Source organism: Brachyhypopomus gauderio, chromosome 16 (genome assembly GCF_052324685.1).
Source record: "Brachyhypopomus gauderio isolate BG-103 chromosome 16, BGAUD_0.2, whole genome shotgun sequence".
Classification (NCBI taxonomy): Eukaryota; Metazoa; Chordata; class Actinopteri; order Gymnotiformes; family Hypopomidae; genus Brachyhypopomus; species Brachyhypopomus gauderio.
Genome location: NC_135226.1, coordinates 16,696,564 through 16,716,487, shown reverse-complemented (window position 1 = coordinate 16,716,487; position 19,924 = coordinate 16,696,564). Strand labels below are relative to the sequence as shown.

The 19,924-nt window shown below is 41.9% G+C and overlaps 2 protein-coding genes across 2 annotated transcripts; both read right to left on the bottom strand.

The window, feature by feature from the left end:
• Positions 1-4,845: 4,845 nt before the first annotated feature.
• Positions 4,846-5,778, bottom strand: LOC143477398 (olfactory receptor 1468-like). Its single transcript, XM_076975977.1, has one exon. The coding sequence runs from the start codon at positions 5,776-5,778 to the stop codon at positions 4,846-4,848; it is 933 nt and encodes a 310-aa protein (XP_076832092.1).
• Positions 5,779-14,389: 8,611 nt separating this feature from the next.
• On the bottom strand, positions 14,390-15,328 carry LOC143477397 (olfactory receptor 4B13-like). Its single transcript, XM_076975976.1, has one exon. It carries the CDS (start codon positions 15,326-15,328, stop codon positions 14,390-14,392), a length of 939 nt encoding a protein of 312 aa, XP_076832091.1.
• Positions 15,329-19,924: the final 4,596 nt, after the last annotated feature.

Here is a 19,924-nt window from a genome sequence, read left to right as displayed (position 1 = left end):
TACTCCTTTTGGATGTAAAACTGGATAACAAGCTTTGAAATAAATTTAAAAGCATAATTCCCCAGAAATATCAGTGTAACATATCCACAGGATCCACAACTGATTGTATAGTAAGTGCTGCTAACTATCACTCAGCCACTTAAGTCCCATTCTTAGTACTCCAACCTATATATAGTGTGATGTTTACAAATGATGTCAGGAAGTCACAAACCCCTTTTCCCTGAAGAGAACCTCAGGAGCTCACAATCTGAATTTACATCTATAATGATAGTTCTTTTTCAATATATGAGTCATTGTCTGTATACTGTACCTTGGGCCCTTAGAACTTAAAAAAATAATAATTAAGACTTTTATTTTATTTTATTTTTTACTTTTCATTATACAATGCTCAAAAAATAAATGGAACACTTAAAACAACACAATGTAACTCCAAGTCAACCACACTTGTGTGGAAGCAACACTGATTGTGAATCAATTTCAACTGCTGTTGTGCAAGTGGAACAGACAACAGGTAGAAATGAGAGGCAATTAGCAAGACACTCCCTCTAAAGGAGTGGTTCTGCAGGTGGTGACCACAGACCATTTCTCTGTTCTCATCCTTTCTGGCTGATGTTTTGGTCACTTTTGCATTTTGTCAGTTCTCTCACCATAGCGGTAGCATGAGACTACCTGAATATTTTATTCATTGAGATCTAGGATGTGTTATTTTAGTTATTACTAAAATGTTGGTAGATGATGTGCAAAAAGTAGAGAGAAGGCTGTAAATCTCAGAAATGAAAGTTGGTTTAGGTTTCGGTGGTCGGTATATGAGCAGCATTGTCACAGACAAAGGTCGTTTAAGTTTGAGTGCCAGGCCTTCAAAGGAAGACAGTTCAGGTAAGGGCAGAGGGTTAAGCTCCAAATCACTGCGGTAAATGACAGCCAGACCTCCACCACAACCAGTATTATGGGCTTTCTGTAGATAGCTGTAGCCAGGGGGACAGGTCTCATTTAAAACAGAATACACTTCTGATTGATGCCAGGTTTCTGTGATGCATATTAAATCTAGAGACTTGGCCAGAATGTGGTTGTGAATAAAGTAGGATTTGTTGGTTAGCGATTGTGCGTTAAACAGCTCGATTTTGATGTTGGATGAGTCTCTGAATCTTTGCACTGGTTGAAGAAGGTTAAAATCCACTCCATATTTTCCATTCTGCTCAGTGAGTAGCGTTGCCATAGAAACTGTACCGCTACTAGTTCTAGAAGCAGCAGTGTACTGATGACGTGTTTGCGATGCGACAGGATGCGCAGCTGACCAGAAGGAAGGAATGGCGTGGACAGTCCGTTAATAAACAAACTTTCTCCAGGAGCCTCTGTGCATATAATGCTGTCGGCGAAGTAGTCCAAGTTCTTTAATGACTGGTAAACACGACAGAGTTGTGTAGTTGTTGAATTTCATCAACTGATCAAAGGAATAACTCAACATTGTATCGGTACTAAACAGCGCTACCTCAGCAATGGACACAACATATAATAGGGAAAGTAACATCCCGTGTAAAATACAATTTCTAATTTAATTTCAATCGACTAACTTCGATTTATATTAATCGATTAGCTTCTTAATTAGCTTTAAGACAACTTTAAGTCGACTTTAAGTGGAGAAGCGGCGAGCAATCCACGCCAGCGTCCTCTCCCTCCCCACATCAAAAAAACTTGACTATGCCAAGAACTCCGGAGTCTCAGGAAACAGTACAAGGTAGTTAGAGAGGAAGAGAAACAACCACTCGCTGAGCTCCGCAACATACTGAGGAAGAAGCTCATGACGCTATACCAGGCAGAGGGACATTGAAGGCGGGCAAAGGAACGAGCAAGGAAGTGTGCTGCCTTCCTCTCCAACCCCTTCACCTTCACAAAGAACCTGCTAGGGGCCAGGCGTAGTGGCAGCCTAATGTGCTCATCTGCAGAGGTAAATACCTTTCTGCACAACACCCTCAGCGACCCGGAGAGAGATCAGGAGCTAGAACCACAGAGGGCCCTGATAAGCCCGCAAGCTCCAACAGAGGATTTCACAATGAGAGAGCCCAGTTGGATGGAAGTTCAGGAGGTTGTGAAGGAAGCAAGAACAGCTTCAGCCCATGGCCCCAGTGGTGTTCCAAACAAAGTGTACAAGCACTGCCCTCAACTTCTACGACACCTGTAGAAGAGTTTGAGGGTGATCTGGCGCAGGGGGAAAGTTGCAGGCCAGTGGCAATGTGCAAAGGGTGTGTGAATCCCAAAGGAAGAGAATTCAACGGAAATCAACCAGTTCAGAACTATCTCGCTGCTAAGCGTTAATGGAAAGATATTTTTCAGTATCTTGTCACGACGGCTAACAAAGTTTCTCCTGAAGAATGGCTACATTGACACCTCTGTGCCAAAGGGGGGATTCCTGGAGTGCCTGGCTGTCTGGAGCACACAGGAGTGGTGACACAGCTCATCAGGGAGGCACGCGAAGGAAAGGGAGACCTGATGGTATTGTGGCTGGATCTAGCCAATGCGTACATCTCCATACCGCATAATCTTGTTGATCTTTCACTCCTGAAGGGTACAGACCATCAAGTTCCACAGAGCGGGAGAGAAGCCCAACAAACAACCACGGGCGAGGTCAGGTCTCCTCACTACCGCGGCTGATTGGCAACAGGCAACTGCAAGTACATCTAGGCAAACCACTAAAGTTTCCTGCAAGGATAACATCTATGTGGCTATGACCCGATAAGATCAATTTGTCAGAATCCACCAAGCAATTGATCATGTTGGAACTTACCATTCCCTGGGAAGAGCGTATGGAGAAGCCCAACGAAAGGAAACGTGCCAAGTACCAGGAACTGGCAGATGAGTGCAGGAGGCAGGGCTGGAAAACTTTCTGTGAAACTCTGGAGGTGGGCTGCCGAGATTTTGCAGGGCGGTCCCTCTGCAAAGTTTTCTCAGTGCTGGGCCTCACAGGGGAGGTGAAGCGAAAGGCCATCAGAACTGCAACTGAAGCCGCTGAGAAAGCCACAAGGTGGCTATGGATTAAGAGGGCAGATCCGTGGGCGAGCGCTGCTGGGACACAGGCCAGAGACTGATAACCTCCGGTCGGGTCACCTGGGCGAGGGTATCTGATGTTGAAAGACCTGAAACACCCAATGACCCCAGGTTACATCACTGATGTGTCCCGGCGCATCCGTGAGATGTATCTTACAATCGATTAATTAAAAGTCAGGTTATAAGCTTTTGTTTCCACAACATGGATAAGCAACAGAACTTATGTCAGGGACTGTATGTGCATGTGTGAACAAATGTGTTCGTACATACGTGTATGTGTGTGTGAGTGTGTGTACGTGTGTGCATGCATGTGTTCTTGTGTGAAAGTGTTTATGTGCATGTATGGGGTGGAGGTCTTAACAGACAAGGAAAACTCAATGGCGTGAAATCAACTATACTGGAATTTATGCCCACAAGCATGAAGTATGTTAGAATAATAGAGGAGTTTAGATTGGGATTAGTAGTAGTAGTACAGAACCACAGGACTGCTATTTGTAAGGCAACCACAATATAGCCAGTCTCATACATAACCATAACTGATGTAACTGATGTATAGTATACTTGCTATGTGTCGTGCTATAGCAAGTATACTATATGGTTAAGTCCAGAGGTGTATAATCCAGGTTCAGAAAGTAAAAGTCCTCACCAGGATTTTGCTCAAGCTTGCTAAATTTTCTAATTAGTGCAATCCAGGTAAAATGAGTGGAATCAACACAATCCAGGATGCCTGAGCAAAATCCTGGTGAGGACTTTTACTTTCTGAACCTGGATTATACACCTCTGGTTAAGTCAGCTGAGAGATGATTAACACGGAGGTAGTCATGAAATAAAGGAAAGGGAAGAGAGGGAGAGATCAAAACTACAGATTTCCTTAACTTGGACCTACACATTATAGCAGCAAGTGAGACAGTTAACATATCGAACCAAACATGTACATTCACAGTCAACAGACGTATCATTTTTATGTAAGTCTGCCAAAATTCACAGTCTTACTTGGTGTTGTCACTTCATTCACAGCCCATAAGGAAGGATAGGGAGCCTCATGGGCATACACCATTCATGCACTTTAGAGTGGAAGTTATGATGGATTATGTTGCTCTGTCCAGCTACATTCAGTTTAAGAGCTACAACAAATTTTTATGAGGACACATTTTTTGTGTGTTAGAATTGTAATTCGTTATTCGTACATAAAGTTCAAAATGTTTTCGTGAACCTGACCTGCAAAATTTGACCATTTTACTATTATAAGTGCCAGTCAGTTCTTAAAGCTTTCAGTCTCATAAATTATCTACAAAATAGTGGAAGTTTAGATAATATTCAATTTGACTTATGTTAAAATAAAATCTAATACATATATCAGGTCAGAATGTTTTAGTGAAAATAAGCTTTACTGAGCAAACTACCAAAAAGATGTATTTAACATTTTAAATGCATTACCATAAAAAATTTCCGGATTTCTGCATCTGCTTCTAAACTTCTTTAATCATTATATGCAAGTTGAAGTGTAAACCTTCAGATAGTGGTGAAACTGGCTATAATGCTATAAAAAACTGATACAATTTATCTCAATTAATAGCTGCATTTTTTCACAAACCACCTGTGTATTTCAATTTGTCCCATAAATGAAGGCATGTAGAAGTGGAGACACAATAAGAAATTCTACCTCCAGTAACTTTTTGTAATTGTATTGTTTTTAAATCAACATTTCTGTACCTTCCAATATAGTTCTTTATTACTACAGGATTATTTATAAAGTGCAGAAAACCACCAAAAACCAACAACAAACAAAACCGTCATCCTGTTTCACCCAACAGCTTTAATTTTCTGATTGTATATTTTTACAAACCGGCTACGAATCTGCGTCATTCTGATCCCATATATGATGGGATTTAGGAGAGGAGGCACCACGAGAAACTCTATACCTAAAATATTGCGCAGAGCCTGAAGTCTCTCTCCATTTCCATAGCGAGCACACAAAACGTCAAGAAGCAGAGAAAAAGTGAAATTACTGAGAGTTATTAAATGGGGCAGACAGGTCTGCATGAATTTGACTCTCTCTGTCTTGGACTTCAAAGATGCTTTGATGATATGAATGTATGAAATAATGATAAATATGAATTGAGAAGCATGAGAAAATATTAGAATGTACCCATATAAGCTGTTCAAAGTGATATCTGTACAGGAAAGCTTTACAACATCCCAGTTAAAGCAGTAAAGCTTGTCAATCTCATTACCACATAAGGTTAGACGAGATGTCAATGCAGCCCCAACAGATGTTTCTAGAAAGGTGAAAAGCCAGATACAAACCAACAGTTTCACCACCATCTGGTGTGTCATAATAGAGTGATATTCCAGGGGCTTACAAATAGCTAGATATCTGTCATATGCCATGATAGTAAGACTTGTAAATTCACAGAAAATATACCAGTAAATTGCACACATTTGTGTTAGACAACCAGTATATGAAATTACATGAATGTCTGAAAAAAGATCAGCAAGGATCTTTGGATAGAAAGCCGAAGCACCACCTATACCATTTATATACAAATTACATATGAACAGATACATAGGCTCATGAAGTGTCTTGCCGAGTACAACAATAATAACTAGTGTCAAATTTACAAACAGGGTTGTTATATACACAACAAGACCAATTGCAAAGTAAATGTGTTTGTTTGCCTTTGTGTCATTCAGTCCATGAAGAACAAACATGAACTCTCCAGTAGAATTTTCCATTACTCCTTTTGGATGTAAAACTGGATAACAAGCTTTGAAATAAATTTAAAAGCATAATTCCCCAGAAATATCAGTGTAACATATCCACAGGATCCACAACTGATTGTATAGTAAGTGCTGCTAACTATCACTCAGCCACTTAAGTCCCATTCTTAGTACTCCAACCTATATATAGGTTTGTGTCATCTTATGTGTGATGTCAGGAAGTCAGGAACCCCTTTTCCCTGAAGAGAACCTCAGGAGCTCACAATCTGAAATTACATATGTAATGATAGTTCTTTTTCAAAATATGAGTCATTGTCTGTATACTGTATCTTGGGTCCTTAGAACTTAAAAAAATGACTTAAGACTTTTATTTATTTTATTTTTTTACTTTTCGTTATACACTGCACTAAAAAAATAAATGGAACACTTAAAACAACACAATTTAACTTCAAGCAAACCACACTTCTGTGGAAGCAACACTGATTGTGAATCAATTTCAACTGCTGTTGTGCAAATGGAACAGACAACAGGTAGAAATGAGGCAATTAGCAAGACACTCCCTATAAAGGAGTGGTTCTGCAGGTGCTAACCACAGACCCTTTCTCTGTTCTCATCCTTTCTGGCTGATGTTTTGGTCACTTTTGCATGAGTCAGTTCTCTCACCATAGTGGTAGCATGAGACTACCTGAACATTTTATTGAGATCTATGATGTTATTTTAGCTTATTTTCGCTTTATATGTTTATAAAATTTTTTCTCTTCCTTTTTTCTTCAGAAAATAGGATGCTCTTTTTGTATATACAGATATTTTTTATTTTGCATTACTATTCCTTACTTCCCTTATTGATCTTTGTGTGAAGACAGTCGTTGTAATGCTTTTTGCGCTGCAGAGCTAGGAGTTTGGTTATCAATTGTTTTTATATATCACTTATATCACTTATATATCACTTTATATATCACTTACAAATCAAAGCTGTCAAAGACCACAAGTACAAATTTGCCTTAATTTAGCTGAGAAAACGAGGTGTATTTTGGATGTAAAGTCCATCCATCGGATTCTAAGGGTGAGCCTACTGCCCTGCGTTTACCCCCAATAAATGCCCTTACCCTATAAAAGCACTACACTATAAAAATGGGCACATGATTAGTCAGCATGAAAAGAAACACGGCTTACTGTTGCTAAAAACACAACTCAGCGTGACATCGTCTTTATGATTGCCAGCTAATGTTAAGTGAATACTGCAACACGTCATGAACATAATTGTCACGTAGGGCTACGCCCCCTCTCCTAGCTGTCACTCCGGTTTCCCTGTTCCCTCGTGTCTGTGTTGTTCCCTGCTCCTGGATCCCGCCCTGCTTGTCTGTTTCTATGGTTTCCCCTCGTCTGCCACGCCCATGTCATTATTGTCTTCACCTGATTCTAGTCTAGTTCAATGTATTTTGTACGTTCCTGTTCATTGTGATTGCCGCTGTTCGTGAGTTCGCTCTTTTGTGTTTTCCGTCATCCGTGTGTTTTGCATGTCCTTCCGTAGTTAACCCGCCTTGTTGTTTTTGTTCCCTGTTAGTATGCCTGTTTATATTACATGTTCGGACTGCCTGCCCAATATGACCCCCACCTGCTATTTCGACTCTGTCTATGGAATTTCACTTAATAAATCTCGCTCTCCTCAGCGTTTGTGTCCGCCTCCCTGCTCTGCGTGAATGAATGAATGTTTAAATTTATATAGCGCCTTATCAGGATACAATTGTGTTTACAATTGTAAACACAGCTGTGTAAACACAGACAACCAATCACACACAGCAGATTGTTACAATCACACAGCAGATCGTTACAATAATTAGGTTAGTTAGCTAAGATATCTATCCTAACTAGCCCTTACTGATAGCTCAAGCAGGAGTGTCTTCTGTGTGTTATGTTTGTACATTGATGTGTTTCTTCAAGTTCGAAGGTGAATTTTTGAAGGCCAATATTTCACCCTCTTTAGGGAGGCAGAGATGGCACTTCATCATATAGGAATTTACTTTCACTCCAGCAAACGCAAACACTGTCTCTAGGTAGGGCCAGGGATGGTCTTCTTCCTCACCGCCACGATCACTCAATGTTGAAGGTGTGGAAGGTGCCAATATATGTACATTAAAACGCCAACAAGCGTATTATGCAGCACTTATGCTGCTCTTCTGCTGTTACCAAACACGGTACCATCTCTTTTAATGAGATAAAAAGTGATTTATTTGAAATAATTTCGAGTATATGTGTATTTGAATAAATATGTAAATTAAGCTGAAGGTGCTGGAAAATACTGAAAATGGACCTTCAAAGTGCCATACAAGTGCATGAATTCCACCTTGTAACTTTGCACGCACAAAAATCGAGAGGTGACGCGACCACGCGCATGGGCAGAGCCACCGCGATTACGTCATTTTTGCCGCGCGGACCCTTGCGGCAGTCACAACGTGTCAAGTGAACCTAGATTACGAAGCTCAAGTGTTGAGTGAAGGCAGCAGCAGAGGCGGGACGCGACCGGAGCATGCGCAGTTTTCTCATAAGACCCGGTGACAGCGCCAGCTAACGTTTATAATTATAAGGAGTAACTATACAGCACGTAAAAAAAATTTTTTATCGAAGAAAAAGTATTAAACTGATGGAAAATATGCAGTGAAGTAAAAGTGGAAGTAGGAGAAAAAAAATAATACTCCAGTAAAGTACAGATACAGCATTTTAGTACTTAAGTACAGTTAGGGCTGGGTATTGATTCAAATTCCTGTTTCCTGACTGTGTACAGAAGCAACATGTTAAAACTAGTATTATATCGATATTAATCAGCAAATAGTTACTGGTAGTTGGTAGTTACTGATGGCTGGAAGACTGGTGAAAAGGGTCATCATAAATCTACCTTCAAGAAAGGTAATCCAGGACAATAAACAGAGGCCATCTTTGAGGTGTCTATATCTGCAACAGTGGGCTCCTACTGGAACACTAACCAGTGCATTATTATTATGATTGAAATAATTAAGAATTCACCCAAAAGCTGTTGCTACCAAATGCATTTTTATTTTAAAAGTGCTCACACTTAATAAACTGAAAGTATAAAATGTAAACGTGTATTTTTCTTTAAAGTGAGAATATAAGAACAGAACTCTCACGTTACGGTCCCCGACCCCTCCGTTTTGGGCGTGTTAACGTCGTCTGCGTCTAATCGTCTACGTCGGTGTATCTCCGTGGGTGCAGGTGCGTCTTGTGATAGTCCTCACCTGTGGCTCGTCTCGTAATCACGTGGGGTTGATGTGGTTTGTCTATTTAATTTGCGCTCACGCAGCGTCCTGTGCTCGTCGTTGTTTGAGTCACACATGTTCTATGTAAACGTGTTTTATGTGCGCTGTCTGTGCTTCGGTAAATGTAATAAACGTAACGATTTGGAAAGTGCAAAGGATTCTGTCTCGTCCATCGCCTTGCGCCCAACGTTACAAGAACATTTTAAACTTTTTTTAAACTGTAAAAACACTGGGTAAACGGTCAGTGACACGGACTAACTGTAAATAGTCACTGACACTGGATAAACTGTCCTTCTGTTTTTAGATTTCCGATTTTTGACTATTGTCGTTACCGGCACTGTCCGACGCCAAGTCGTTTTACAGTTAGTTAGACCGAGCACGCCTGCGTGAATTCAGTGACGAGGCGGGGGTAAAAGTTCACTAAAAAATCGATCTTTGGACGTACGAATCGATAATCAGATCATCATATGCGAATCGATTCTGAATCGGAAAATCGATTTTTTCAACACAGGCCTAAGTACAGTAGTGAAGTAGTTCTACTTTGTTACTATACATCTCTGCTAACAAGACACAGGTAGAGACGCTGACGACACAGGCATGGCAGACGAAGGGAACCCATGGGAATAGACAAGCAGGGAACATCATAGACACGAGGAGCAGGGAACCGAAGTGACAGCTAGAGAGGGGGGCGTAGCCCTATGTAACAGTACCCCCCTCTATGCATACCACTCTGGGGCATGCAAAGGCAGACAGGACAGGGGAACTGACTAGGATAAGACAGGGAACCATGGGGCATGGTGAGCGACAGGGACAGCGGACACGGGACAGGACACCACAGGAGAGACCGGAGGGACAGGACCGGGCAAAACAGGATGTGGGACCTGGGGCATGGCAGAGAGAAGAGACGTGGAGACTGGCCAGGGACTGGACATGGACATGACATTAAAAACAGGACCAGGGCAAGGTACCGGAGCAGAGTTGGAAAAGACAGGACTGGGAGCAGACACGGGAGCGGGGCCAGGGAACGGGGCTGAGGCAAACACAGAGGCAAAAATACCATGGACAACAGAGACAGGCACGCGCACAAAGTGGGTCACGATCTGGTCATGATCTGGGGAACAGACATGGGGACAGGAACCGAGACGACACCACTGGACACGGGAACCAGAACACGGACTTGGACAGACACATCTACGGGAATAGGGACCAACACAAAACCAGGAACGGGACAAGGGATCAAAGGGAACTTGGGCACAGAGACAGAATAATCAATATGAGGAGCAGACAAGACATCGAGTCCATGCCCACAAGTGGGCAACACAGTCTCCGTGGGAACAGGATGTGCCGCAGGGACCGGCGAGACAGGCTGACGTGCCGCGAGGACCGGCAGGACCGACAGGGTCCGCTGGCAGGCTGCAGGAACAGGATGCATGGGTGACCACTTCTGGGTTGCGGGAACAAGAGGCGCGGGTGACCACTTCCGGGTCGCAGGAACAGGAGGCTGAAGTGACCCTCTCCGGGTCGCGGGAACAGGAGGCAGAGGTGATGAGATGTCCTCGTGAAGCGGGACCGCCGAACTGACATCCTCGGGGGGGGCAGAGCCGCCGAACTGACGTCCTTGGGTGGCGGAGCTGCCAAGTTGACATCCTCGGTGGGCGGAGCCGTCAAGTTGATGTCCTCAGGGAGAGGAGCCAGCCACTCAAAAAATTATTTGGCGTCTCTAGGGGAGAGGCTGGCAGGATCAGAGGAGGGAGGTCTTCATCAGACAAGGTACTGAACTCTTGAGGAGCTGGGGCGGCAGAGCTCAGCTTCGGGGGCGTGGTCCTCTTTCCCCGGTCTGGTTTGAACCTGGAAGAACATACAGACACAACCGCTTCTCGGTGGCTTTCATTGTGATGACTCCACCTCACCGAAGGCATCGGGAGCTCACAATGGCTTTTGAAAACCAACCAAGAGCCAAGCCAATGCTCGTCTGCATATTCATATAGCGCTTATCAGGGAACTTGTTGCTAAAGCTAGTAGAAACCAAATGTAACTTCGCTTTGTTCTTAAAGCGACAAGACTCTCCTGTACCCACAGTGCAAGGGGAATTCCTGTCTCTGGTTAAACTGAACAGAAGCAGCCAACATCTCATTACAGTGATTAAACTTACCAGTCTCGCTCCCTCGCTGTGTCCTTGTACGATCGATTGTTATATAACGCTTTTTGCGCTGCGGAGATAGGAGGCAGACACAAACGCTGAGGAGAGCGAGATTTAATGAAGGGAATTCCATAGTCATGGCATGGGTCATATCGGGAGGGCACTCAGAACATGACAGGTAGATAGGCATCACTAAACAAGGCAGGGAAACGCAGAGAGAAGACGCACTGAGAGAAGACGAACTGCGTCACTATATCTCCAGCTTCCTCACTAACAGACCACAAACAGTGAGAGTGGGAAACCATGTCTCATCCACTGTGACCCTCAGCATTGGTGCTCCTCAAGTCTGTGTTTTATCACCCCTGCTGTACTCCCACGACTGCATGACCACTTCAAGCTCCAACACCATCATTACACAGACGACACAGTTGTGGTGGGCCTGATCTCCAACAATGATGAGAAGGCCTACCTGGAGGAGATTGTGCGCCTAGAAAACTGGTGCCTGGGCAATAACCTCCTACTCAACATCAGCAAAACCAAGGAGCTGATAGTGGGCTGCAGCAGGAGGCAGGAGTGCAATGGTGCAGCAGTAGAGAGAGTAGAAAGTTTCAAATACCTTGTAGTTCACAGCTCGCAAGATCTTACATGGTCTTACCACACCAACACCCTGGCGAATAAAGCCCGTCCTCAGACACCTTCAGGCTGCGCTCCGAGGTACTGTGTGGCCTGGTTCGGGAACACCACCAAACAGGACAGACAGACCCTGAAGGGTTTGGTGCAATCTGCTGAGCGCATCATGAGAACCACACTTCCAGATCTGCAGACTACCTACATCAAGCGGTGTTGGTCAAAAGCCATAAAGATCGTGAAGGACCTCAGTCATCCAAACAATGGACTTTTTGCTTTACTGCTTTAAAACGGTACAGCTTATTGAAATCCAGCATGGAAAGGATGAGACTGAGTTTCTTCCCTCAGGCTATTCGGACACTAAACGAGACTCAACCCTAAAATTGATCTGTCAAATCTTATGTCAAATCTTGAATCACACTAACCAATGAAACAAAACAACCGATAACCGACATGGGAAACATAGGGACTATAAATACACAGAACTAAAAAGACACAGGTGGAGACTATGACGGGCGTGGCAGACAGAGGGAAACCATGGGAACAGACAAGCAGGGAACAACACAGACACAAGGAGCAGGGAACCGAAGTGACAGCTAGAGAGGGGGGCGTAACTCTACATGACAGTCGTGAACAAGCATTTCACTGCATGTTGTACTACTGTATAACTATGTGCATGACAAATTAACAGACCTTGACCTTGACCTTGATGATGGGCCAGTGTCTTGGATCAGGGTGTGCCACATTTGGTCAAGGGTGTGGCACTATTGACATTCCTTGGGACAGTAAAATCCAAAAGAAATAATTATTTGCTATTTCACATAAAATTATTTGTTGTTATCGATGCTCTGGAGGAGTGGATGACAGTCGACGAGTTTTCCATGAAATCATGAGAGGGAAAAGTGTGGCTGTATTTATTAGTAAGCATGTTTATATGAAAAGTATAAATTTTCTAAAGAAAGCAAAACAAGGTCTGTAATTGATTTGCCTGATTTGTTGGTTGTTACATATGTATGAGGAAACCCAGTAAAATGGTTGATAATTGCTAATATATTCATGACAACTTTTGCATTTGTCTAGCTGGTGGAAGTTGACTGAAGCCAACTGAAATAACTGTTTAGTGACAATGCCAGTAAGCGGGGCTTGAGTGCTTTTTGTTTGGCAAGTGCAGCTTATAACATTGTGCTTTATTTCCTTTTGCATAGATTATGTCGTCCTGTCCTGATGTCCTATATCGTTGTGTAATTCCCTTAATACTGTTGCTTTTATGTTTTTTCAAGTGCAACTATAAATCCAATGTTCTGTTTTTATTTTGCTTGCCAGTTTCATCTTGGACTCCTTACTCTACATAACTGCTTCAATATCAGGGTCATTCTTTTGAACATGCACTAATGTCAATTGAGTACATGTGCTAATTAGTATATCAGGCAGGGAGGAGAGTTATCAGCTGCAATGTGAGAGAAATATCTTATGTACAATTTATAATAAATCAACCCCCCCTCCGGAGGGTTAACTCAGTTGAACAAAGCCTACATTGTAGTAATTTAATATGAAAGGAATTATAATACATAAAAAAGCAGTTGTGTAATAATTGTAATGTCACGGTGAGGCGGCCCCCTACCGGTCGCCTCCGTCCACAGCGGCTGTTGTTGTTGTTTTTGTGACGTCGTGTGCGTCCCTCAGGTGGGCGGAGCCCGTGATCCGTCTCACCTGAGGATCATTTGTTTGCCTATATATGTCTTGTCTTTGTACCAGTTGACCGCTGGTCATTATATCCTTAATTCGGATCTATTCACAGGTTTTTGGTTTGCGCACTTCTTCATTAAACCATCCTTTTTCACTGAGACTTGGCGTGATCGCTTCCTTTTTGTTTGCACTCCCTGCCCATCACATGTAATAATTTTTGACCTTTTAAACTCTTGAATACAACACATCTCAAAACCTTTCTGTTCACGTGTTCCATTTGCTTCATGCTAATAAAAATGGTGGGAGCTACTCCTGTAACAATTTGGTATTGACCTTTATTGTCATTTTAGGCAACACCGAAAAAGTGAATACCTTTGATAATTTAATACTGGTGATTTTTCTGTTTAATAGCACCTTTGACATCAAGTGCAACAAACTATTAATATAGTTATATAGTGAAATATATGTTATTGTCATTATTATCTGTGTAACCAACAACAAACTATTTTATTAAGCATTAAGAGCATTACATTTTTTATGCAGATAATATTTTAGACATTTCAGACACTGAAATAAACCTTAATGCTAACAAACCAAGCCATTATGATCTCCATTGTTAGGCCAGACATTTTATACAGACCTTTTCAATTCCAGGGTCTCAAGTCTCATATGTTAAGTCATTAATGATGGCCAGAGGATGTCAGTTCAGGATGGGGGAATATATGTGTGACATGTGAGGTATGATCTATGACATAATTATACTGCTATGTTTGGTTCATAGTATAAAATGTCCACAGCTACATACTGGAAAAAAATTGTGCCCAACTGCTCATCCTTGTGAGCATGATGCACAGGGGTAGTCTTCCTTTTTGGGAAGAAAATCAAGCGATTTTCCAAGTTATCAGTCCATTCTCACTGCTTTAAATTTGTTGATGTATATTTTCACAAATTGGTGGCGCATCTGTGTCAGTTTCATTCCATATATGATGGGGTTTAGGAGAGGAGGCACAATAAGAAACTCTATACCCATTATGTTGTGCAGAGCTTGCTGTGTTTGACTTTTGCCATAGCGAGAATACATGACATCAAAGAGTAGGGAAATGTTGAAGTTTGTGAGTGTGATTAAATGAGGAAGACATGTCTGAATGAATTTAACCCTTCCTGTCATAGACCGTAAAGATGTTCTGATTATGTAAATATATGACGTAATAATAAATGTCATTTGGGCAAAATGAGAAATTATTAGGACGTTCCCATATAAATCCATCATAATCACATTTTTGCAAGATAGTTTCACAACCTGCCAGTTAGAGCAATATAGCATGTCAATGTCATTACCACATAAAGGTTCACTGATTGTCAGCACTGCCCCAATGGCTGTTTGCAGTAAGGAGAAGAGCCAACTAAAAGCCAGCAGTTTCATAACCTTCTGGTGTGTCATAATGGAGAGATATTCCAAAGGCTTACAAATAGCTACATACCTGTCATATGCCATGACTGTTAGACATGTGATTTCACACAAAGCATAACAGAAAATTACACATGTTTGTATCAGGCACGATGTATATGATATAACATGGGAGTCTGATAAAAGATCAGCAAGGATCTTTGGATAGAAAGCAGAAGCACCACATATTCCATTAACAAACAAACTGCATATGAACAGATACATAGGTTCATGAAGTGTCTTATCCAGAATAACTAATATGATTAACATCAAATTTACAAACAATGTCATAATATATACCAGAAGACCAAATGCAAAGTAAATAGTAATATTTGTTGATGTGTCATTCAATCCATGGAGCACGAATATGAACTCTTCAGTGGAATTTTTCATCACCCGTTCTCAGTACATTTAGATACAAAACCAGACAGAAGCTTTTTAAAAATATCATTAGCACAATATTAAAAACAAATTGTGTATCAATATTCCCATTTGACATAGAATGTTCCAGTTGATCTTCATTTATTGTACATTGTGGTGCTAACTTTCCCATAGTCAGTTACCTGTCACCCTTACTTATATATTTTTGTGTGGTCCAGTAGGAGGTGTTAATTTTGTGGGAACTCCCTAAAGATGCAATTTACTGAAGAACATACTCGAGTAAATATGTAATGCTGAAACAACATGTAGAGGCTTTTTTTTTATTTTACATATGACATTTGAACAATATCCCAATATACAATATCTTTACACAATTTGAACAATATCTGAATATACACATCACCTGAGGAAAAAGACAGTAAGCAATTCCTATAACCCAATTATGCACAATGCCTGAGAAAAAGACAGTAAGCAACACCTATAACAAACACCTGAGGAAAGAGACGATAAAGCACAGTAGATGAAAGTATAATTATGTAAAGTGCACTTGAAAGAGGTGGGTCTTCAGTCGGCGTCTGAAGACAGCAAGCGACTCCGATGTTCGGACACAAGGGAAGTTCATTCCACCACCTTGGAGCCAGGACAGAGAAAAATCTGGATGCTTGTCTCCCATGTGTCCTGGATGATGGAGGGTCAAGACGAGTCATACTTGAGGCACGGAGGGCTCTATATAATGACTAGTGAAAAATAAATAATTGAATATATATATGTCCATCCATTTTTTTTCGGCGTGAGAAATCAGATGTGTGGCGTGTGAGCGTGTGAAGACAGTCAAATGCGTGTGTCTCACGCTCATTGCATCTCCCCTAATCTGTAAATGGCGGCGCTCTTTTGATGCGTGGCCACGCCTTACTCTGCCTGCCTCAGTAACATATGATTTCTTCCTGCAAATATTCCCCATCCAATTTAAGGAAGCAATTTAAGGAAGTAGAGGAAAGATAATTTCGTAGGCCTACTGGTCAATTATCTTAATGAGAAATCTAACTATCTTGCAGCCAGGGTATCTGCACATTTTTAAATCTCAAATTCAATGACTTTTAAGACCTTTTTAATACCTCTCACAAGAAAAAATAATACTATTACCGGGGATGCAGGTGTGTTCCACATCGTTGACGGGGGGGGAGGGGGGGGCGTGTTGGCGAACGAAAATTGTTGACGACGTTGAGGCCGTATACTCCAACGCTAGGAATCTAGCACTAGGACCCTGGAGCGGTTATTTTCTGCATTAGCGCTAGATTCGGCAAAGTTCACATCGCGCCAGAACAACTGAACACACACTTATAATAATTTAATGCCTCCCCTCATAAAATTCCAGACATTTTAAGACATTTTTAGGCCTTGAATATGGAAAACTAAATTTAAGACATTTTAAGACTTTTTAAGGACCCGCGGGTACCCTGTGCAGCAAACCGTTAATTTGTGCATATTTAGTTAGCATGGTTAGTTAGCTAGCTGCCTTAGCATGTAGCTACCTAAGTTAGCTTTACTAGCTAGCTAGTTATTTATTTTACCATAGTTCATAGGATTTGGCGCTTCCAGCTAAATGCATTAATATTGTAAAATAATAAACATTTGAACATAGCATTTTACTTTAGAAATAAAATATTTAGTAGGTTTTACATGCAGAGCATGGTGATAAAACAGTTAGCTGTAATGTCGGGTGCGTGGGAAAGGACGAGGCTCAAAGTCCGACGCATTCACGAACGCAGGGTTGCCAACTCTCACGCATTGAGCGTGAGACACATGCATTTGACTGTTTTCACACGCTCTCACGCCACACTTCCGATATCTCACGCCGAAAAAAATATCCAGTTTATCCAGAATCTGTCCATTTTACGTTCGCCACCCCCCCCCCCCCAACGCTCAACAACTTTCGTTCGCCACCCCCCCCCCGCTCAACAAAATGCACTCGCCGCCGGCTAGTACGGGACACTGCGCGAACGCTGACCACATAATTCCCGAGTGATCACGAGCAGTGATGTCAGTAACGCGTTGCTTAGTAACGCGTTACTCTAATCTTACCACTTTTTGCGGTAATGAATAATATAACGCGCTACTATTTCCAGTCCAGTAATCAGACTAAAGTTACTTATCCAAATAACTGTGTGTTACTATTTTTATTTTCCCTAGTAAAAATATATATTTTTGCTTTCTTCTTGGCTCAGTTCTACTTTTGCGTCTGACCGTAGCGCTCGACTCGCACGCTGTGCGCGACCCTGTGAGAGCGCGAGCGCGTTTTACAAGTCATTCTGTGCAGTGTCCTCCCGTAACGATATGTGGTAGTATAAAGAAACACCCCTCAAAAACAGGGGAAGGAACATTTACCTGAAGAATTTTAATGTTGCACTGTGTTCCACGTTTGAAAAGTGCTGGAATTTTGACTAACGTAGCCTACTTTAAAATGCTTGAAATTGTAATGGTATTTCGTTTCACAAGCTGTCTGACTGAACAGTTTGCTTGTATTACGTTTTCAAATAAATTTACAAATAATATTGCACAGCTACACAAACGTAATGTCAGGAGATACTGTAGCAACTACTACTCCTCACGGCGAGTCTTGCCCTTTAAGTGACACTGGGGGGGAGGGGCCTGCACGCGCCAGGGTTGCGTTATCAATAAAGTTTCCCTCCTCGGGATTTTTAGATTAAGCAGTTTCTGCCTCGGTTACCGAACCTACTTCAGTACATTGTTACATTGTTGTTAAAAATGCACTTCCAATAAAGTGAGTATTGGAAAAATTAATTTTGCTGCTGAATGTAACTACTAAAGTAACTTGTAATCTAACGTAGTTACTTTTAAAATCAAGTAATCAGTAACGTAACTAAGTTACTTTTAAAAGGAGTAATCAGTAATCAGTAATCGGATTACTTTTTCAAGGTAACTTAGCCATCACTGATCATGAGATGAGGCACAGGTGAGACTGATGAACACACTCGGACACAACCACACCCACAAAGATACACAGACGCAGATGAATGACTAGACATAGACAACATAAACACACGCACAAAGGGGAGGGGTCAGGGGGTGTAGCGTGACATTAGCAGGTAACTATTAGTTGATATTTTGTCTTAAAGTTTGTTATTTTGCATATGCTAAAACTATCTACGGTTGTTTAGTACATCTTCTGATGCAGACTCTTGGACACATCATCAGTGATGGTACCTGAGGTCACAGGGGCATGGACGTAATTTTGATTTCATAGGTGGGGGGGGACACAAATGGGGTTGCTGGTGTGTTCCAGATAGTTGACGTGGGGAGGGGGGTTGGGGGGGGGTGTCGAACGAAAACGAAAATTGTTACCAGAGCGGAGCTCGGAGCGGTCGTTTTCTGCATGGTCCTAGCGCTAGATTCGTCGCTATTTAAATATTTGTTTTTTAACCATTAAAAAGTGGGGGGGACATGGATTCATTGCTATTTAAATATTTGGTTTTAACCGTAAAAACTGGGGAGGACCAAAACCGGCTTTTGAAAAAGTGGGGGGGACATGTCCCCCCCCCCAAATTACGTCGGTGCACAGGGGGCTTCGGGTCTTTCAACTTCAGATCCTCTCACCCAGGCGACCCGACCGGGAGTGATCAGTTCCCGGCCTGTGTCCAAGAAGCGCTCATCCACGCCTTGTCCCTCTGGATCCACAGCCATCGAGATGCAACAGAGGCCGCTGAACAGATGGCTCTCCTCCTTCGTGCCCCTGTGATGCCTAGGAGACTGTAGACCCTGCAGAGTGACTTCCATGCAAAGCCCCTTCCCCCAACCTCAATGGGTAGGCATCTTGCACTCCATCCCCTGTTGTGGCAGTCCTCCACCAGCGCAGCATATTTTTCCCTCTTCCTCATATTGGCTTCCTCCATCCTCTCCTCCCAGGGCACTGTCAGCTCCATCATGATGACATGCTTGGAGGACTCTGATTGCAGCACTATGTCTGGTCTCAAGCTGGTTTCCATGATGTTCTCAGGGAACTTCAGCTGTTTTCCCAAGTCCTCCCTCAGCTGCCAGTCTTTTGCTGTTCCCAGGAGTCCTGTTTGGGCCTTTGGTTGGGAAGGAGGTTTTAAAGTAGTCTAAAGTAATCTAATCTAAATGAAATCTAAAGTATTCCTCAATAACTAAATTATTCTGTATCCTATTTGGATGGTGCAGTAAAATACAGGAAATGTTTTTTATTCATCAAATAGAAGGAGATTGATATCTGAACTTGCAATTGAAAATAAATTTTTAACCAAAATAATGCTTGTTTGCAAAAAGTTACTTAATAGCCTCTTGGTCCTACCAAATAGAAATTACATGCCTTCTGTTTTCTGCTAATGATCATTTTAATGAACAAAAAAACTAACACTATAATCATAGAATTAATAATAAATAATTAAAATATTTGTGTACAAAGAGTTGAGCCTGTCCACATAATTTAGTTAATTATGAAAGAGTCATGGTATAGAGATAACAGGATATCTCTTGATATCGCTTGATAGAGCCTAACTGATGAAATGTTAATTTCAATACTTAAGTACATTTGAAGGTCAATACTTTTGTAGTTTTACTCAAGTAGAAGTC

Coding starts and splice junctions, on each gene's coding strand:
- LOC143477398 (XM_076975977.1), bottom strand. CDS start 5,778: ATGGAAAATTCTACTGGAGAGTTCATGTTTGTTCTTCATGGACTGAAT.
- LOC143477397 (XM_076975976.1), bottom strand. CDS start 15,328: ATGAAAAATTCCACTGAAGAGTTCATATTCGTGCTCCATGGATTGAAT.